Raw genomic sequence first — 22,166 nt, 5'->3', positions numbered from 1 at the left:
AACTCGATACAGTATATTTAGAGAACCGGGGGGAAATAGTAATGGGGTCTAAAAGCCCCATTGCTAGCAATGTACCCTATCAGGTCGACCTCCATGCGGTTCCCTTGAAAACCATTATGATTTATTGAATTCGTCACGATGGGTTAACTGACCTGCTTTCATCCTCACCTATCATCCCTCACTGGTACCTCGCCAGTGTATACCGATAGCGTAAGGCGGGACGACCATTCTATTATAACCTATTAAAAAAAAAAGTACATTTAGAACCGACTTCGAAAAGACGGTTTTCATTTCGGTTGTATTTTTTGTTACGATGTAACTCATTTATAAACCGATTTTTTTTATCTCAAAGGACATACTTACCTATTGGCAATGCAGAAATTTTACCAAAATCGTTCCAGTACTTTAGTTTAAATGTCAAAATTATTGGTTTTGTTCTCACCGAAGTTGGTTTTTTGTGGGACTCGATCTTTTATGTAAATCATGTATACGGACTGCCTACATTGAGGATTCTTTATACTTACATTATAAACAATAATTTGCTAAAATATATATGCAATGCGCTGCGTTTCGGTTCGCTGCAATATGCGCGAGCAGTAAAACCAAACGAGATAACAATTCCTACAATATACACTAAACAGATCGACCTCCACGTGGTCCTCCTGGATACCATCGTGCTGAATTCCAAGTGTATTTATTCATCACGATGGGCTAACTGACCTGTTTTTTCATTCTCACATACCATCCTTCACTGGTGTCCTGCCAGCGTATACCGTTAGAGCAGGCGGAGTTACCATTCCATTATCATCCATTAAAAAAAAAAACTCCTTAAATTGACTATTAGTCTTACAAAACTTAACTTTACGAGTATAAACCAAACATAAACCTGTATTAGTTTATCAGAGCGAGACAATACCATCTCGCTCGCACAATAAATCAGTGTTGTTGTTTCAAGTTAACAAGAGTGCAGCGTCAAGTGTGTTTGTAATATTTGAAAAATTTAGGTTTACATTAAATAGACATATTTATCTTATGGCATGTATTTATTATTATAATAAGTACCTATTACAAATAAATAACAAAATAACCGTTAGCGGAATAGTCTATAACCGAATAGAGAGATAAACCTCCCCGGTGGACAAACGAATGGAGTGTGGGCGTGCAAGGGAGGGGCGGGGGGGGGGGGGGGGGGGTTTACAGTGGAGGGGCGGCGGGGCGAACCAAACGTAACCGAACACAACGGGACTAAATGAAACACCGATGCTTATTGACCTAAAAATGAAGAAACATTTATTTTCAGTTATGTCTTTTGTAAAATTTAATAACAGAATGATTCAAATGTGGTAAGAGAATAACAGAGCGGATTACTTTCATCTCGATAGAATTAGTTTCACCAACAATAGAAATATAATATTTATCAAGTCATTTACAGATACAATACAATTAATGCAGTACAGTACCGATAAATCTAATTTATTCGTTTACTGAGTTAGTTAGACTGAAACATCCATTATGCCCGTCGGTGCACGGGGAGCGGGAGCTGCAGCCGCTGGCGCACTTGCACCAGCACACTACAACTTTTTTTGGGATTTTTTTAAACTTTTAATCTTCACGTACTTTATAAATATCTCATACTTGAAAAAAATTTACATTAAAATGTATCGGAAAGGTGCGGACGCTAGCACCGCATACACAGGGCGCGACGCAGACAGAGGCACGCACGCACACACACATTATACAGACGAGCGACGCGAGCGACCCCTCGCGGCCGCCCGCAGAAATATACACAAATATAAATTATGAGCCGACACGAACCCGAGGCTTATACCATCACATTGCGACGCACACCTATTCGTTTTCCTTTGTACCGCTACAGTTAAAGTTTTTCTTACATAGTAAAATTAACGGAATACTTTAAAATCTAAATAAAAAGGCGAGGCGGAGGGCGGCGCGGGGGCGCCCCGCCGCCCGCCGCCCGCCGCGCCTGCGCATACAATTATATCATTAAACTGAAACGATGACAATATTTAATTTATCGCAAACACTAGAGAAATGCAGGTCCAATACGATGGTAAATATTGTGTGTCATGAAACAAAATGTATATTTAAATTCTCTGCTTTTTACACACACACTAGCCGGCGGCTCACTTCGACGTCATCATGGTGACGAATTCTGGAAAGAAACAAAATTGTCCACATTAGTACCGGCAGCGGCGGAGTACGCGCCACATTCGGCCGTTGGCCGTTACAAGTAGAATATAGATTTACAAGAAACGTTTCACATAAACCCTTGCATAACATGTCTAAGATAAAATGTTAACACAACAATATATTATAACACAACGAAAAGTAACCGACAGGAGTGTAGATGCACTAATACAGATGTAGTAACCGCTATTAGACAGGCGGCCCGGCGCCGGGCTCCGCGCCCGACCATACGCTCGCGGTGTACGTTACGACGTACGCACAGCGCAAGGCGAAGCGTATGCTCGGTGCTGCAACGAACAACAATTAAACCGACAAGAAATATTTTACCTCGTCATGCCACTACAAAGGGATTATGTGAAATACCACCCTCTGGATATCGATTAAAAATATTTTAAACAAAGCGATAGTTGAAAACGCATTCCAGTGAATGCCAGTGCTGCGATGATATTATATGTATGTATATATATTCCGAAAGTGTGAGGTGCGAGAACAAGCCTATGGTTACATGTAATGTACGGGGGGGTACGCTCGCTATCGTTTGCTGCTCGTTCGTCTCGTGAAGCTGTGCGCTGTACCGTGTACCGCGCGCTAGCGGACGCGGCGAGCGGACGACGCTCGCGCCGGGAGGGATCACCAGGTGGTATTTCTATAAGAAAACTGCTATACAAACATTAGACACATGCACCAGTATACAGGCGGAATACAGGCGGCCACTCCCTGTGAATCGGCCGAGTGCAACTCCGAGTCCATGCGACGGAGTTGCACTCGCCCGACGCGCCGTGGGTGAGTAAACAGAGACACAGTCGATAGTCAAGTGGTGAGATCCCAATCAGAGTGTGAGGTGGGGGATGGCGGGGGGCGGGACGCGGGGGAGCGGGGGTTGCGGACGAGCCGGGAGCAGCTAACATATCCAAGGTAGTAGGTATAGGAACAGTTAATAACGAGCAGCAAACCATTCAGATTAACACTGTCATGTACCTATTGTCGTACCGCGCTCGACGTACGTAGGCCGTTGGGCTCATTGCATTGCATTGCATTGCTACACACTACTAAGGGAAATCGTTTCGAGATCACAGCGTTATCGTAGAGTCTTTTCTTATTGTTAGTTACGGTACTAATATCACAAGCGCGGCGGCGGAGCGCGCGCTAGCGGCTGCCGTCCCCGCGAGCGAATATGATTTGGGCGAGAGCATGGAAGTCTGCAAGAGAGAGAACGCTCGGTCGGATGATACAGGCATACACAGGCCGGCCGGCGCGGCGACGGCACGCGCGGCCGGCCGGGCGCTCGCGCGCTGGGCGCCGCTGGCTGCTGGCGTGCTGTTTGTTTGTCTAAGTGCGCGTGTAACGGCCGCCGCCGCCGCCATCGCCACGTCACGCCAGCTGGCGACCGCCCAAATGCAGTTTTTTTTTTCCGTGAAACTCGTAACATAACACTGAATCCATGCAGAGCGGGGCAGCAAGCGTCCAACTTACAAAGCAATATCTAATTACCCGTGAAGTTACCCTGTGACTCATATCGGGAAACGATAGCGGAATTCACCATTCCGCTACGGTTGGTCCGTGGCGGAATGTGTTCAATATGGCTATTGTTAGGTGCGTGATATAATCACGGTGGACGGCGGGGTCACTTCTTAATATACATTACTACATTTCATTAACATACAACGAGCGCTGAGCAACTATTGTACTTGTGTAAGCTCAACATACAAACATGTTCTAATCTAATTGCCGACATTTCTACAGATGCCGTAAGGGGGACGCGAGTGAAGGCAACGCCCCCTCAATCTTTCCTCGTGTAGCGATTGATATGGTTTTGAACGTGTCAGCGATTGAAGATATAAATTGGCAGCGATCCTTTCATTGTGAAGTTACGGTGTTCGTAAATCACGAGTAATGTAAACATCGAGTAGTTAAATATTTTTATGAGAAGGAGAAATTCGTGAACGTTCTGGACGCAAGCAATACCCAACCGTGTTAGTGTGAGGGAACATCTGCACATGCGGGGGCCGGGCCGTGTAGGAGTACTTCACTTGTACACACAACATTATTCACATACTAGAGGGTGGTATTATATTCACGTTGTGAACAGCACATTGCGTGCAGAGTTCATTTTGCAACTCTCAACAATTGTGCGATTGTAAACTATCTGTGCTACACAAAAATAAATCGATTTAACAAAATAGATATTCCATTTCGATAAATTGATTTAGCTCGCTATTTTCTCGACGAAAAACTTTACAGCTTTACTGTATACCATAAGCAACAAACAACTACTGTAATAAATTATTATTGTTGTTGGTAAACAAAGAGATCCTATTTTATTATCAACCGAATTCTACAGTATTCTTGTAGTAGTATTTATTATGAAAAAGTTCATCAGGTCCAGTGTGCCGTGCCACTTTTTATACGCACAATGACGTAATTATGAGACACTAGTCCGGAACGCTGCACGCAATCTTATCTATTATGTATGGATAAAAACTAAGCACTGTCACAGTTGGCCACCTCTTGTACAGCGTATACCGAGCTGATTCTATCAAGTTCTGGTTTACGAAATACGATTCAGACATACAGTTTACCTGAATTTTAACGTATCTTTAAGAAAACATTTTAGAATTACCACGTCTGACTATCTATCAGAAGACCAAGAAAATCACTGCGATTCTTCGAAGCAGAATAATTAATAGCAAAGGTAGAACTTTTCAAGCTATTTACTTTTATATATTAAAGCGTGTATGAGATTTTAGTTTTAAAATTAAAAGAATTTAAGATCAATTTCTTAATTCAGCCCAAAAAGTTAAAATGTACACATACTTTACTGACGATTCTCAAGTGCAGATGATATTTCAAATTTTCCACGAGAATCAATAAACATGGGGCTCTGAGAATTGCTGGTGTATTACGTTAAAACTTATCTCTCTTTTTTTTCTTTTGTTTGGAGTGTCATAGCAAATAGTTCGTTGACTCCTATAGCAAATTTCTAAAGTGACCTTTTTAGATCTCCTTATCACATGTCTCGGTAGCTAGCTAATTATCCATCGTACCCGTATAAACTTTCATTATTCTTTTTTAACAATTATATGCTAAAAGACGGTATTCATAACTTTGTACGTTTTGGTAGGACGATCTGAGCCTCTACTTCAGAAGACTGCAGTAATTTTCCTTTTATTATATATAATTATGTACAATAATTACTATTAATATACAAATATATAATACTATTTATCCAAAGACTTTCCCACTATTTCCAATTCCAACATCCCTATAAAGTCCGTACAACGTAAATTCTAAACCTGTGGGGGCTAGTGTTTACGTATTTTAATAACAACATAACACTATACAATAACACCAATAGCTACTTCAACTATTATATGCGTTATGATAAATGAACAACTATACATCTGGGCATACAACCTTGAACACCCAGAATCGAGCCAATTTGGGAAAAAAATCGTTTCCTAAATTCGCCCGGGCGTGTTGTAAATGTGCGCATACTTGGAGCGGTGGAGTGGATGCGTCAACTTACCCTCGTAATTGACCTGTCCGTCGCCGTCGATGTCCGCCTCGCGGATCATCTCGTCGACCTCCTCGTCGGTGAGCTTCTCGCCGAGGTTGGTCATCACGTGGCGTAGCTCCGCGGCCGATATGAACCCGTTGCCGTCCTTGTCGAACACGCGGAACGCCTCGCGGATCTCCTCCTCGCTGTCGGTGTCCTTCATCTTGCGCGCCATCATCGTCAGGAACTCTGGGAAGTCTATCGTGCCGTTGCCTGGAAACGAGACAGGAAACAATATTAGATTTTTTTTAAAGTAACAGCAAAAAGCGGAGGTTTCTCGATTCTCTTGTAATTTTACTAACGATGCGTCGAATGGCAAACTGTCGGCGCAGTTGATGGAAAATAATACCCATCGCCTGCGACGTTGTTACCCCTCGTGCTAATTCATTCTGTGAGGATTATGAGTATAGTGTTATGCTTCCGTATCAGATAATTTCACTGTCGTACCCTATCCACGCTTTAAACCCAAAACATAACCATGCAAGCACAGTTTTATGCGTTCCAACTGAAACACCGACGAGCCAGAGAGGCACGTATTCACAACTTTTGTACAAAAGTGTAGAATAATTCTTTTTTCAACTGACAAATTTTTGTATACGCAACCGTATGCGTCCGTTAGTAAGAGACCACGGTAGTCGATACACGCTTACAACGGAGGTGCCACACGGATACTGTTGATTTAAAAATGTCAAGTCACAGTACCCCGTAATTTCACTGCATATCTCAAATTTGAAATTTAACTCGGCAAGCAAACTGTTTCGCGACAGTATTCATGACTTTCTAAGAAATCTCTCTCTGGCTAGTCGACTTGTACTCTTACTATTGTGGATTGGATACAAGCATTTCACTGCTGGCAAATAGTGTGGGGTCTATAAATTAGTTGTATTTTTGTTTTTTACATTTTAGATCGAGAATTTACGTTAATAATACTTAAAGACTCAAAGAAACTACTCGCACAATATTATAGAAAATCATATTGTTTTATTTTTCTGTGTGACATACGAGAATAATAATATTATTGTAATTATCCTTTTATATTTCTGTCCTTCAGCTTGTTTACTGTAACAGTTTAACATATTTCAGCTCTTATAATACAAAGGAAATAACTTCAGAACGTGCCAGCGCGAGCGGCGCTGGAATATTAATTAAGATAAAATTTCTAACTTCCCACCACATGGTTTCTCAATCACGCAGCGTATAGTGACTTCGTTGGCAGCTTATTACAGCTAGAAAACCTTTATTACTGCCATCTGCTTGCGTTTACTACACAACTAAATATATCAAAATAAAACGTTAATTACGAATCGGTAATTACTTCGCAGTTTCCTCATTCGGTAACAAAATTTACAGCAGTTTAATAGAATATTATTAGAACCTGTGTTTGCTTTTAATCATTTCTGTATTTCGTCGGTTGTTTATCATGACATTCTTCAAACACTCGGAATATGCCGATAAAATTATAATCGAGTCATCGCTTCTGATTAGAGTTGTGAAGTGTACAGTCACGGAATAATTTCATGTTTGTAAAAACAAGCGGTGCCTATTCAAATTGTGGCAGTATCTACGGGCACGCGTGTACGGAGTGTCGACATGTTTACTGTCGCGATGACAGTCCCGCGTCACCTTGTTACACCTGCTGCTTTCACTGGGTAATAATTTAATTAGCAAATTATAACGATCATGTGAACTGATATAAAAAAACATGTAAGATATTCACTTGCTCACCGACTACTTTCTATGCCACTATTTCTTTTAGAGATATTAAATTTAGCTTTTCTCACATTGCCACTTAATTAATACAGATTAAAGAGTGTGTTAAAAATGCATTATGAGAATAGAATAGAATCTTTATTAATTTTTTTTATACCACTGAGGTGGCAAATAAACATACAGCCCACCTGATGATAAGTGGTTACCGTAACCTATGAACACCTGCAATACCGAGGGTATTACGCGCGCGTTGCCGACCCTGAAGAAATCTCTTTACCCCCCTTTTGAAGAACCCCATGCTGTAGTCTCTGGGGAAAACCTCGGCAGGGAGCTCATTCCACAACCTGAGTGTTCGTGGGAGGAAAGATCTCTGAAACCGCGCAGTACGCGACCATTAAAGCTGTAGGACATTAATTTTACTTGAACACAAAGGCATTTCTAAATAGTACTTTATTTACATTTCCATTACTTCTATTGTGTTGTTTTTAAGAGGTCGATTTGAGAGTAAATACCCAATTCTGAGTGCAATGGACAATTTGGGCATTAAATTCTCAATTTCTTATGATAGTGGGGTAAATCTATTTGGAGCGTGTGTATCGATTTCCTAGAATCAACAAGAACTGTATTGATATTCGGCCGAATTCGCGGAAACAACAAACCGTCCGCTGTTCGGAAACAAAACAAACGTAAAGCATTAATGGCGTATAGCCATGTAATTTTATGGGTCATTTAATGACACAAGGCGGCAGTATATCTTTATACTTTCCTTATTACGAGTTAGAAGAATCCTGCGTTGTTAATTCACTATTTCATCAAGTGCGTATGAAGAGAGACGAAACATCTGGATGTGTTGTTTATCATTGGTTTTTACATTAGCAATCGTTTAGTACGATGAATAATTCTTACATGGGTTTCTATCTAAATGCATTTTAGACGGTGCTCTATTATTCTGCTAGCTGTATTCGTTTTGCCCGCATGAATTAGGATAATAACTATCCTACGTAATATGTTAATTTAATGACGAAGCAAACAATTTTATTCAAACCTATGCAGTCGTTTAAGCGTGAATGAGTAACAGCATATAAACAAATAAAAAGTACATAAACGACTATTTTTTTTTTATAGAATGTGCAATAAAATGTATATAAGTAACATGCCAATATTGGTTTTATACATTTTTTTACACCAACGAATGACAGACAAGACAATCAAGTAAAATCAACAAGAAAGTAAAATATGTGCACAATAATAAATAATACAGCATTACTTTTTTCTTGTCGTTTTACTCCGGCATAGAATAGGTCACCCCATTCGTTTCCCGTGGGCGTCGTAAGAGTCTACTATGGGGGGACGAGGGATGGACAGCAAGCTTCCCTCTTAAAACATCAAAACCTAACTGCGCCAACCAATCCGCCTGCTAAACGTGGCAACTACTGGCAATACCCTCCCAAGTGGGAGGCTTATGTTCAGCAGTGGACAGTTAAAGGCTGGTATGACGATGATTACTTTATTTAGAAACAAATATGGAATAACAATAACAAAAAATGGACTATGATCTTGTGATAGAAATCGACAGTGACGTAGTAATGTAGTGTGGCCACGTGATTACGACTGTCGTAAGTTTAAAAATTTTAGATTCACAAGTCCATATTATAGAGTTCACGAAACAAGCATTTAGTTATCTGCAGACCTACTTACTCCAGGAGTCCAATAATGAGATCAGCCGAAAATAAGATCATTTAAACTCACAACTGTACAACACAGTCGAGTGTAATGTTTTTTAAGGTTGACGCAATCTCTCGCCGCGGTAAAAGCAGAGATAAGGAGTCGCCGTCACACTTGCTGGGGGTGAACGCTCGGCCCGGCGGCTAGTCGCAAAAATAAGTGCAAGTTAAGTTTGGCGCGTCTAATTCTGGTTTAACCTTTCCGAGGCGGTTCGCATTCTATATTTAGGCGGCGCGAATCGCTCAGCTTGCGAGAATGCAGGCCGCGCGCGCCCCCGCCTCGCTGGTGGTTGCGTTGTTCTGGTTACGGGCGCACCTGGACGCACGCAACCAAATGTCGGGTGTGTCTCGTTAGCTACAACGCTCGCCACTTGTGTCAGGCGTTGCTGGTATTCAGAACGGTATGCCGCTTGTTAGCGGTGATGTAATTTTTTTAATGGACGATGATAGCATGGTAACCCCGCCTGCGCTGTCGGTATACATGGGCGGGCCACCAATGAGGGATGATAGGTGACGATGAAAACAGGTCAATTAGCCCATTGTGACGAATTCCACTAGAATTAACTACGACGGTTTCAAGGGGGAACTACGTGGAGATCGACCTAATGATTGATGGCAATGGGTCAGTTAGACCCCTCTCCCCTGTAATTACTTGTTAGGGAACTATTGGTGAAATATGTAGTTCTATCAATGTGACGACAAATGTCGTAAGAGTCTAACATTACTGTAATGATGCAAGCGGCTTGGTACGAATAATGACTCGAGTCCTCACATGTTAGGATTGGTACATTGTGATTTCTCTGGTCACCTATTACTACATGAAACAGTTTTGTACAAATAGGTGGAAATGAAATTGTAATCCACCTACGCTGTCGGTATACGCTGGCGGGGCACCAGTAAAAGATGAAAGCAAGCCAGTTGTCTCATAGTGACAATTGCACAAATGAATTACCCCAGATGGTATCCAAGGGATACAGCGTGGACGTCGACCTGATAAGGTATATTGCTAGCAATGAGACGCTCAGATCCCTATTACTAACAATTCCTTCCCCCACGTGGATAAGTCATTATGGTAGGTACCCTCCTCTAATAACAAAATTACACGAATTGTTATTGGTAATTGTTATTAGAGATCAAGAAGAGTTAGGAAAGAAATTTGCCATTTCAATGGAGATTATGAAAATCATCTCACGTCGCTGTAAGTGCGGTACAACGACAATGCAAACAATAAGTCTTGTACGAGATCAAAATACGAACCTGTATTATAGAAACAGTGTTCAAACGACGCACAGTGGGAACTTTGACTCCTTTTCATCTCATAAATCTATAACTTCCGTATTAATAAAGATATGTACATGATTTTTTTTCCTGATAATCTTAAATATATATGCTTTTAAATTATGTATGCGTTGTGAGTAAAAATTTATTTCTAATAGTTATAAATAATATAGGAATACAAGAAATATAAAATTTGTAGGCTTACATTTATGTCCTAAGAAATTTATACAGGAATAAGTAAAAGTATCTGCGTAAAAAACAAAAACTCTTATAAAGATAACTTAGAAGTCACTCAAGAGCTCCTTTACTTCATCAAAAAGTTCTAAATATTTTTTATTGGAAGGTTTTCTTAAACTTGTTATGTATGGGTCAGAGGTATATAAAAGTGCATGTAGAACATCTTTGTTAGTGGCTACCCTCGAACATTGTCTTGCATGATGAAGCCTGAACTGTTTATAGTCTTTGTTCCGTGACTCTTGATCATCTTCTAAAAGTTGCCCAAGAGGCAAGACAGAAAAGTAACGTATCACACTTTCACAATGAATCAACACCTTGTGATTTTGCGGATAGCAAGATTCTGTAACTTCACGAATCAACTTGTATGATGGAAACAATAAGCAATTCTTTGCTATCAAACAACTCATCATATTTTCTTACCGTGCCTTGTTCAGATCCAATTCTACAAAAATGCTAAGATCTTCATCTTTTGAATATGCTGTTATATGTGTCGGTTCATTAAGAAAATTACTGCGTATTTCACTCTTTTTTTCTGACGGCCATGCTCGTAAAATATCAACGATGAATGCTTCATCTACTTCACCACGTGACCTTAAACCCTGTACATATGAGTTCAGTATGAAATCAAGTCCACAGGTATCAAGCAGTCCCTTGTTTTTCCGTTTCTTTGTACTCTCTGAACTGTCATCGTATCTTTTAGAAGGTCTTCCTTTTTTCTCTGTCGAAGTAAAAGGTTCAGGTTCGCATGTTGTTTTTTCTAGATTTACAGTGAAAATGACATTAAACCAATTGCTATTTTGATTTAAAAACTGTTCTTTCTTTCGACCACATTTCGTATAGCGTTGACGAAACTGAGTTATGAAGGACTTCTAAATACTTGCGATAATTTTTGCTATATTCGCATCTGAAGATTCGGTAATATTATTTCGTACATAGTTTGAGATATAATCAATATAATTTGTATCACTTTCAACAATAAGAGACTTAAGTCGCGTCCGGTACACGAGACTTCATTCATAGCGGAGAGATAAGTAATTAACAATTGTTTAGAAATGACAAATGCTTATAAAGAACTGTAATATTTCATATGTAAATGCACTATTTTATACTTAATAATGATCATAGACGTGTGCAAAATTACTTGATTTAAAAAATTCATCATTATGCGGTTATGCGGTAAAGAATAGGTCTGTATGGAAATGGGAACTAAATACTATGTGAAATACTTGTTAAAAGTAACGCAAAAGATAAAATATAAAGTAATAATTGAGACAAAAGTATTTTTTTGAGTGTCCAGACAAAGAATCTCAAATAAAGAAAAAAATCCTAATATACGTACTTAGAAAAAAACATTCTCACCATGATATTATACTAGATTTAAATATATTACGCAGTAAAACTGCAAAAAAAAATCTTTTGCCCTCAAATTACATTATATTTCCTAATAAATTAAACCAAAATCAGAACTTCGGCAAGCTTCGGCAACTGTCAAATCTCCAACTGAAAGTTTGAGAAAAGAAAATAATACATATAACGATATATGGTTCTTTGGTTAAGTAATATTGTACTAAACTAAATATATTTTTATTTTATAGTAAAGTACACATTCTAAGCATTTTAAAATGGTATCACACTATATGACTTCTATTGTTTTGATACTATAAAATTATACCAAACGAAATTTAAGTTTCATAATTATTTTTGTATTTTTTTCATTCCTTGACTTTAGATGCTCTGTTCTATGAAGTATGAATAGTGACAGATTTGAATCATACTTATAATGATAGAGTAACTCTTTAGCTACAATTTGAGGTATTATACATGCATATTCACAGAGTTTTAGAAAAAGTATTTATGAGATGGCTTTCTTAGGAGAGTTCCCACTGTGCGACGCCCAGCAACAATGGCGGCTCGCCTTGAACCCGCCGGCCGGTGCTTATTTGTTGTTTTTGCATCGTTCCGCAGTCCGCGCGTTGCAATTCCATTATATGTTCGGATGATATATTTTGCCCCGCCGTCTGGATGGACGGCACCGTATAGATTTAGTAAACATATTGGACAAGTCGAGATAAACATAGTCTTATGTTGAGTGATAGCATAGTGATCGAAACCCATTTTTATTATCAAGTTTTATTCAGCTTTTACCGAAAGCAAATAAACTAGCGAGACACATTACTGAATGTGCGGTAACGAATATTATGTACTAGCTTTTATCCGCGACTTTGTTCGCGTAACCGAGATAATGAGTACCTATCTCCTTTTCCATCCCTTATAGTGAGTGTATATCAAATTTCACAGAAATTGATTAAACCGTTAAGGTACTTTAAGACAACAAACAAACAAATTCTCACATTTATAATATTAGTAAGGATGTACATGTAGGATGAACATCAAAAAATGCTGGTACGACTTGGGTGAAGTCCATACCATTGCACACGCACCACGTGCTCTATTCCTAAGGTTAAATTGTCAATACGGAACATGTACCTCTGTGTGATGATAAAGAGAAATATTTGAGGTTATACTGATGTTATTAATGGAAAACATTTGTGAAAGCAAATTATGTATGCACTTTACAAGATATCAAATTACAAGCTAATAACAATTTAGCATAGAGAGAAAATATTTTAACAAGAAAATATGTAGGTATATTAAATATTGGAAAGTTACCATTATGTTTAAAATATTACTAATTGCGTAACAATACATAAAGACTTGTGTTTTCAAGTTACGCTCTCTATATTCCGAGCCGAACGTTACATTCAAATTTTAAACGTGCCGGTATTATGTAAATTTACTTTAAACTGGATTTCAATACCGAAGCGAGTGGTACGGTGGGGAAAAAGAAACTAAGTAAGAAATAGCCTAAATGGTCGCGTACAGCGCGGTTTCAGAGATGCTTTCTCCCACGAACACTCAGGTTATGGAATGAGCTCCCTGCCGAGGTTTTCTCAAGTGCCTACAGCATGGGGTTCTTCAAAAGGGGGTAAAGAGGTTTCTTCAGGGTCGGCAACGCGCGCGTAATACCTCTGGTATTGCAGGCGTTCATAGGCTACGGTAACCGCTTACCATCAGGTGGGCCGTATGCTTGTTTGCCACCACAGTGGTATAAAAAAAAAAAAAAACATGATAACTGATGCACGAAACCTAACAAAAAAAGTTAATGATCTCAGGTTTTTATTACAATAAATGAACTTGACCTTCGTTACAGGATGGAGTTCACATGCAACCATTAGATTAGATGCCGGAACTAATTAATTATGGAGATTCATTTATAAAGTCATCGTCGGCGTCATCTAGGACCGGTTGTTTTATAATGAGCAAACCTGTTCTAGGCGAGGACTCTTGGAAAACAATTCAACTAGATGAAGTAATTATACCGGTAACATCTATTTATACATTGCCGCTACTGTAAGCGACTTGATCTGCTTTCATTTCACATTTTATCATTGACTATTCGATACACAATGGACATTGCGGAATAATGCAAATCATTTTGCAAATAACTAGTAATCTGCCCCGACTTCGCACAGATTCTTAGTGAATAGTAAAAGAATTTATAAATCGATCGAAATTTTTTTAACTTAATCTATTACAAACAAAAATTAAGTCTGTCTTCTTTATAATATTAATATAGAAAATATCAAATAAAGGTATCATCACCATCATATCGGCCTTTAACTGTTCACTGCTGAACATAAGCCTCCCCCTTGGGGGGTTTTTACCAGTAGTTGCCACGCTTGGCAGACGGATTGGCAACTGCAGTTTGGCTTTAGAGTTATTTTAAGAGGGACGCGCTGTTGCCTATCCTTCGCCTTCCCTTAGCCTCTTTTTACAACACGCACGGGAAAGGAAGGGGTGGCCCATTCTATACCGGGATCATATGGCAAATATTAGTATAAGGGGAAAAGGGATTGTTAGTAATGGAGACTGAGAATCTTATTGCTAGCAATATACCTAACCTGGTCGACCTCCTCGCGGTTACCCCTGGAAACTATCATGGTTAATTCCTGATGAATTCATCATGATGGGCTAACTGGCCTGTTTTCATTCTCATCTATCACCCTTCACTGGAGCTCCGCTAGCGTATCCCGTTAGCGCAGGCGGGGCTACCATTCCATTTTCACTCATCAAAAAAAAAAAAAAAAGTATAAAAATACAAAGTTAAGGTATATTATTATTGTGTTATAAATAACAAGAAGTGATCACAATTGAAAATAGCATTTTGCTAGAAACCTAAACACATCGTTCCTTTGTACTTAAGTACATAATCTTATATATACCTAATATTTACAATATGTAATGCAAAACCTTACTAATAGAACAAAAAAAAAAAAAACAGGAAAATATGAATAGAGACGCCCCTCTATTGTCTTTTTTTCTAGTTTCCTTCTAGATCACAAATAATGAAGAAATGACATCGTATCTTCGATACTTTTTGTTATGCATCTCATGCAAGCGGAACAAAACTAATAAATAGAAACTAGGCATAACTTGTACCTACGTATAAGTTAGAAACCAAACTCCAGCGTATAACTACACAATCTTCGCTCACCGCAACCCAGAAACACAAGAACTTATACACGACGATGTAATGTTTCATTTGCAGAACACAGAGTTTAGTCAGCTTCCCCGGTCTGATAACAAAGTTGATCTTTAAAATATTACTTGGTTTACGTATTTGTTTATAATTTTGCACACATTGAAACATCTACAGGGCGGTCTTAATTACCTTTTTTTATGCAACTTAGAATGGCAAACAAGCTGACGGCTCACCTGATAGAAAGTGGTAACAGTCGCCCATAGACATGAACAGTACCATGGACATAACAGAGCATTTTGTTATGTCCTATACGTTGCAATTCCTAACGATAAAGGTATTATGCCTCTATACCCTGTAAATTTACTGCCATATCCCACCTTTTAAACCAAAACACAGCCATGCAAATATAACTGCTTTACGGTAGAAATATAAATGGGCCAGAAGAACTAAAACAAACGACTTTTGTACAGTCTCCCACTGGTAGGTGTCTACAGGGGGCTTTGTACAATTCCCGCGGGAAGGGAAAATACGAATTCAATACGTGGGAAGTAAGGTACTTTTCTTCTAATTATTTATTAATTTTTGCACAGGAAAACCAGGGCTACACTAGAGCAAATTTTTTTTTACAACACAGGGGGCAAACGAGCATACGGCTCACCTGATGGTAAGTGACTATCGCCGCCCATGATCACCCACAATACAGTTTAGGATCACAAACCAAGCCACTAATACGTTTTCACAAGTACGAGTAGCAATAATATAGATAAAAGGCGCTGCACACACAGCAACCAATATACAATATTTAATCTATTATATAATATTATATACAATAGTTATTCTTCCAATTGGGTAGTCAATCATCAATAGTCTATGTACGTAGCGACGCCATTGACTATGTGCTCGGGTTACGGTTCAACCGACACAGCGCGCCGTAACGTCGTAATTGTACGTGAATTGGAAACTCAAATAACTGCCGCTTGATTGCGTTTTGATGTGGAATGGAACAGTCTATCTATTATTATAGACACAGTTGTATAAATACAAATACATCACGTATATTAAAAGGCATTCAGTAAACGTGACGTGACTGCGTAAGAAAACGATGTGTCAGCACTCTTTTATCCTCATCTCGACGTTCTATATAAGTGAAAATAGAGAAATCAAATCAATGTAAAAGGAAAATTCTGTGTAAAATCTCATACCGATCTCCGTTCGTCTATGCGGTAACAGTTATTAGTAGGCTCATCCCCTTCTTATGGGGATGTATCTGTATATTCTGGGTACAAACTCAAAATGGGTGATGATAAAAGGATATTTATGATGCCGTTAATACATGACAATTGGGGGGAAAGGGATTGTTAGTAATGGAGACTGAGAATCCTATTGCTAGCAATATACCCAACCAGGTCGACCTCCTCGCGGTTCTCCCTTGAAACTATCATGTTTAATTCCTGATGAATTCATCATGATGGGCTAACTAGCCTGTTTTCATTCTCATCTATCACCCTTCACTGGTGCTCCGCCAGCGTATCCCGTTAGCGCAGGTGGGGTTACCATACCATTTTCACCTATCAAAAAAAAAATGACAATTTTCGGTACAAGTCGGTTTTAACCATTACACTGTTTACAATTCCGTCGTCGTAACCACGTGAGAACTTCCTGGGATCGTTTTATGATCACTGAATCATATTCCGAAAATAGTATTTATTAGCTACATTGTTAAATATTCGTTGGTGCGGAGTAGTAAACTATTCTTATGGTAATGCATAATCATTACGGTGATTTTTAATCTTTACATTTATTTATCTTCACTGCCTAATTAATTTTTATTCCTCAAGAGGGTTGACGTCAGGCAGGCGGCCGATCGTAAAACTATAAGCCAAATATTTTTATAATATTGATAAAAAACGTATTAGGTCGACCCCAAATAATTGGGATAAGGGTATGCAGATGATGAAACAACCATGGCTTGGCCGAACCAAGCCATGTATAATTGCTATCAGATCTACGAAATCAGAATTATTTTGATAAATTATTCTTACTGATTATTTTTTTTTTTAATGGGTGAATATGGTATGGTAACCCCGCCTGCGCTAACGGGTTACGCTGGCGGAGCACCAGTGAAGGGTGATAGATGAGAATGAAAACAGGCCAGTTAGCCCATCATGATGAATTCATCAGGAATTAACCATGATAGTTTCCAGGGAGAACCGGGAGGAGGTCGACCTGGTCGGGCATATTGCTAGCAATAGGATTCTCAATCTCCATTACTAACAATCCCTTTCCCCCCTACTGGTTATTATTAACGAATTATGAACATATTGAGGTCGATTCTGGGACTGCTATTTTGCGTTCTAAAATTAAAATTTCAATTTGATATTACAGCGAAATAGAATCCTTATTGTAAGGATCAATATAAACTAATTTTTTAATAAATGTAAATAAAAATTTCGACGACGAATGGGCAGCAGGGTCCATCTTAAAACACCTTCGAAAGCCTAACAGCGGTTGCCAATCCATCTGCCAAGCATGGCAGCTACTGGCAACCCCTCAAAGGGGACGCTTATATTAAGCACTGGACAATTAAACAATGATATGATGATTAAGTCAAAATTATTATATTTCTAGTTTAACAGTAACTTTGTGAATATGTAAAATTAAAATATCGACTTAAGAAATAAATTTAGAAAAATGGCACTTCAAAATCGACCCCAATATATCCTTTTCCTCAACATTGTAGAACAGTGTAACAGGCAAATATGGGAACGAATCACCATATACCAGCGCAACAGGAGAAATATAAGAAATAAAACCAAGCCGCCCGATTGACCTCTAATGGCGAGGGACCCGTGCCAAGTATTAGGACGTTTATGGCGCGTTACAGTTATACAGAATGGATAAAGTATCCAATGTTAATGGTATAAACTTGTTACACAGTTATATATATCACGAAACTTTATCTGTAGGTCTACCATGAAATGAAATTCCGAAATTTCGGACTCAATTTCGTGTTTTTGTTTATACCAAAATCGGACCCATAAATGGAGTTTAACATTTCGTTCGTCATACATCCTATCATAAAAGTCAAAAGGAACAATATTTTAACATTTTTAATATTTCCAAACGGCATGTATTATGTAATTTTAACATCAAATTTCTGTTTGGCTCCGAAATTTCGGAAAACATTTCATGGTAGGCCCTCTGATCCAAAATGTTATTTGTCTACGTGTACCTACTGCTCCGTATAGCAACCTACAGGTGTGTAAATTTTTATCTACTAGTACTGATATCATGTTTATTTTACTTTTAACTAGCTATCGCCTGCGGCTTTGCACATACGGTATCGTGTTTCTCCCTCAAGTTAAAATTTTCACAAATACTTTTCTAACAAATGCTTAATGTTATTACATTTGTATCCAAAATTTTAGCTTTATAGAGTTAATAGTTTTAGCGTACGTATACAATTAGGACAAAGACTTCTTAAAAAAAAAATCATTAGTATAATTTAGTCCATTTCGAGAATGTTGTTGCATTTCCCATCATTCCACTACTAAATCTGGAGGGGATTAAATTTGTGATTAAATCTCGATATTAAAACTGAATGTAAATCAATGACGTAGAATATACACGAATACAAATTGCAAGATAATAAAGATTTAAACAAATATTTGATTTAATACCTATTAATTGACTTAAGTATGAGAGACGTTGAAATAACAGGTTTAACAGAAAATATATAAATGTCGTTAACGGACGAGCGTGCGAATACGAAGCCTTACACAAACACCAGCAAGGACATCTGAGTCATGCCGCCGCGACCGTGCCGTCAGCGGCCGTTAGCGAATCCTCGACACATTCCTTATACGATGCCAGAATCTAATTACCAAGCACACCACGTACACTAATGAAGTCGGGAGATTTCTAAATAAAAATGTAGCAAGCAGGATGTAAGGCGCAGAGAATTATTCGGCACAACAATAGAATTGCAGAAACATGCGGAAATGAGCGCAGCACGCGGACTCAGCTCCGTGGACTCGGCCCGCGAGGGTTACTGCACGCGTTATGACTGGTATCTTCTGAAGTTTATAGTCGCGAGGCGCCAGTCAACCGAGTAAAGTGCAATCCTCACAAATGCACTTTTATCGGCTCCGCTTTGATATAATCAATTTGTAATGGTTCAATGATATCAATCTCTGCGCACTGGTGATTGGAAGAATGTAATGTGCGCACATGATCCTAGTCTGTCAACCAATCTAATAATAATACCATATATCATATTCCGTTATTGAACAGGGTTCTATTTAACGAGTGATTATAAGTAAATGTATAAAGAGACCGGGCTCAATGTTTAAATCAGCTATGTAAGCGTCTCCTTATAATATTGCCGTCCATGCGATAAATAGGTTTCCACCGGGCACGAGCACGGTCAAGATAGCTATCAGTCCTAGTAACTGCGTATGGACTGGGCTATTAACCCACAGATCCTTATTTTACAAACTTGACAACAGGTCGTTAATAACAATCAGTTGCCATTTAGAAGTGCAATGTGTCGTGACGGTTAGACACAAATGGCGTTGCTGGGATAGTCTTCCCAAATAAACAAGTGTACGACGAGTCAATTACGAGGAACGGGGGCTGGCACTCCGCCAATGGAGAATGCAAATTTATATGCAATCTGCGAGGATTCCAGGCGCGTCTGATTGTTGTTTCGACAATACCACAATGCCGTATGTACCTAATTGAGATAAAATGTTTTATTGTACCATAAACCTATGGAAACATCATTAATATCCTGTACACGAGTTCCTCCTATATGGGCATTTCTGTTCCATTCTCACTTCCATCAAGTAGTTTGTTTGCACTATATGTACTTATATATATATCTCAATATCAGAATATTTACGCATGGTATGATATAGAAGCGATATATTCTGTATGTGCGACACACGTGGCACACTGTGTATGGACGGGTAACGTAAATTATGTTGTAAGATATGATTATGAATGAGTCTTTTGCACTATGAGCGAACATTTTTGGACTGAAAAAAAAAAGAAAAGACTCATCCGCCACATTCGGATCATCATGGAAAACTATTGAGATTCTACGTCAATCATTTTCAAAACAAAGAGCTATTTCAGAATGTGCAGCTTTACGTTACGAACCAGGATTCGAGCGGTCTACATAATGTACCACAAAATTTAGTCACTACAGCGACCATCAAGTGTTCATGTATTAGTGAATAAAATTAACATTTGTCAAGAGAGATCGGTAAATAGAAAATTAGATCGACCCAAAATAGAAGTGGCAAACTATATCAAGCCGTGATTCAGAATCTGAAAGGGCACCCCGTCGAGCAATTAGGACAATAATGGGTCGCCATTTGAACTATGCGCGGGGGCGTCTTCCCCGATGAAAGAGCCCGGTGCCTGCGTTGGCATCATACCAAGATGACATTTCACATTTATCACGGTGCTTGGACTGTTTACATTTGGAGGATGAGATGGGAATTTCTTAGGAAGTTTCTGGCTGTAGAGCACTAGTCTTAACTGTGCCCCATCTCATCTTACCCTACGTTCGAATAAGCTCTACTTTATTGAAGAAGTGCAAGGTTTTGTTCAATATTATGTATAGGGCAGAAGGGAGGTCAGGCCATCCTTCAAGCCATCGTGATTAATGCCTGTTAAATTCGTCACGATGGACCAATTAGGTTCATTCTCTTTGTTTTATCTTCAGTGTTTTGTCGTGTTTACTATTAACATAGACGGGTATACAATTCCATCTTCATAAATTAAGTATATACAATGTACTTTTGGTTGGCATTGACTAAACAGATGTCGCCAGTGCTATGGTACACCTTATTAAATATAATCGTCACATTTACGAGTTACGGAAAGTTACGTATTGCCATGAAATATTTATGTGGTTTGCCCACAAGGCCATAACAGTAAATGAAATCATTATAATACGATAACGGGCTACAATCCGATACATTTCATTTCAAGGACGACAAAAAAGCTTATCTCAAATTTTATAGCGTACCACCATAAGCAATTTTTGCTCTATGAATATACTAAACTACAGAGAAAATAATACAATATTCAAATCGATTTATGAATATGAATTTTATTTTAATATTGCATAATTGCAGGGAGTCTGTGATTGCAGGTAGTTCAGGAACGTTCTTTATGGGGGTGACCTATGTTCAGCAGTGGACAGATAATGGCCGAGACGATTATTGCATAAACATTATTTGAGCGAGGAGAAATTGTACAATTACCGTTTGCATACAAAACAAAAACCTAAAACTCACTGCTTTTATCAGTTCTGAAATTGTGCTAAGGGAATAAAGTTTTAATGTCTTCAATGGAGAAATTATTTCTGATGAAAATGAGGCAACGCTTATTATTTTACAAAGACTGCAAACAAGTGTAACCAATCTACAAACATGGATAATTAATACTCTATCTAGAAATATCTGCTTAACCTACGACATCTTTCATGCTTTGAAAGATATTTGACAAGTGTATAGTCTATGTATGGTCATTTGGAGAGGATGGATGAAAGAAGAATTACGAAAGAGATTTATCGATCAAGAATGAATGGAGATGTCGCTAGGGGCCGCCCTAGACGGACGTATGTTGACCAAATAGGCGACGTGCTGAAGAAGGGCCAAATTAAAAGTACCCGTAACCGGCGAGCATGTATGAAAAGATTGATGAATGTGGAAGGAGTGAAAGAGGTTTGTTTGAATCGAAGCATACCAAATGCTTCGATTCAAACAAACCTCTTTCACTCCTTCCATTGTTTATGCCTACCCTAATGGGAGACAGACGTGACAGATATGTATGTATGTATAGTCTATCTATACAACCACTATTTGTATTAGAAATTAAACTTGTATCTTATCTC

General features: G+C 38.7%; 1 protein-coding gene across 4 annotated transcripts in view; it reads right to left on the bottom strand.

Moving 5' to 3' along the window:
• Nucleotides 1-1,263: 1,263 nt before the first annotated feature.
• The window catches only part of LOC113514184 (calmodulin), a 40,015-nt gene continuing 19,112 nt past the window's right edge, over nt 1,264-22,166 (bottom strand). For all 4 annotated transcript variants that reach the window (XM_052899648.1, XM_052899649.1, XM_052899647.1 and 1 more), the window contains 2 exons: nt 5,735-5,977; nt 1,264-2,173 (listed from right to left, as the gene is read on the bottom strand). In XM_052899648.1, the coding sequence (XP_052755608.1) occupies nt 2,145-2,173; nt 5,735-5,977 (272 nt within the window). In that variant the 3' untranslated portion in view covers nt 1,264-2,144. The remainder of the gene's footprint in view (nt 2,174-5,734; nt 5,978-22,166) is intronic.

The sequence above is a fragment of the Galleria mellonella genome, unplaced genomic scaffold (genome assembly GCF_026898425.1).
Source record: "Galleria mellonella isolate WM207_F2 unplaced genomic scaffold, CSIRO_AGI_GalMel_v1 utg606, whole genome shotgun sequence".
Classification (NCBI taxonomy): Eukaryota; Metazoa; Arthropoda; class Insecta; order Lepidoptera; family Pyralidae; genus Galleria; species Galleria mellonella.
This window is presented reverse-complemented; position numbering and strand designations above follow the sequence as displayed.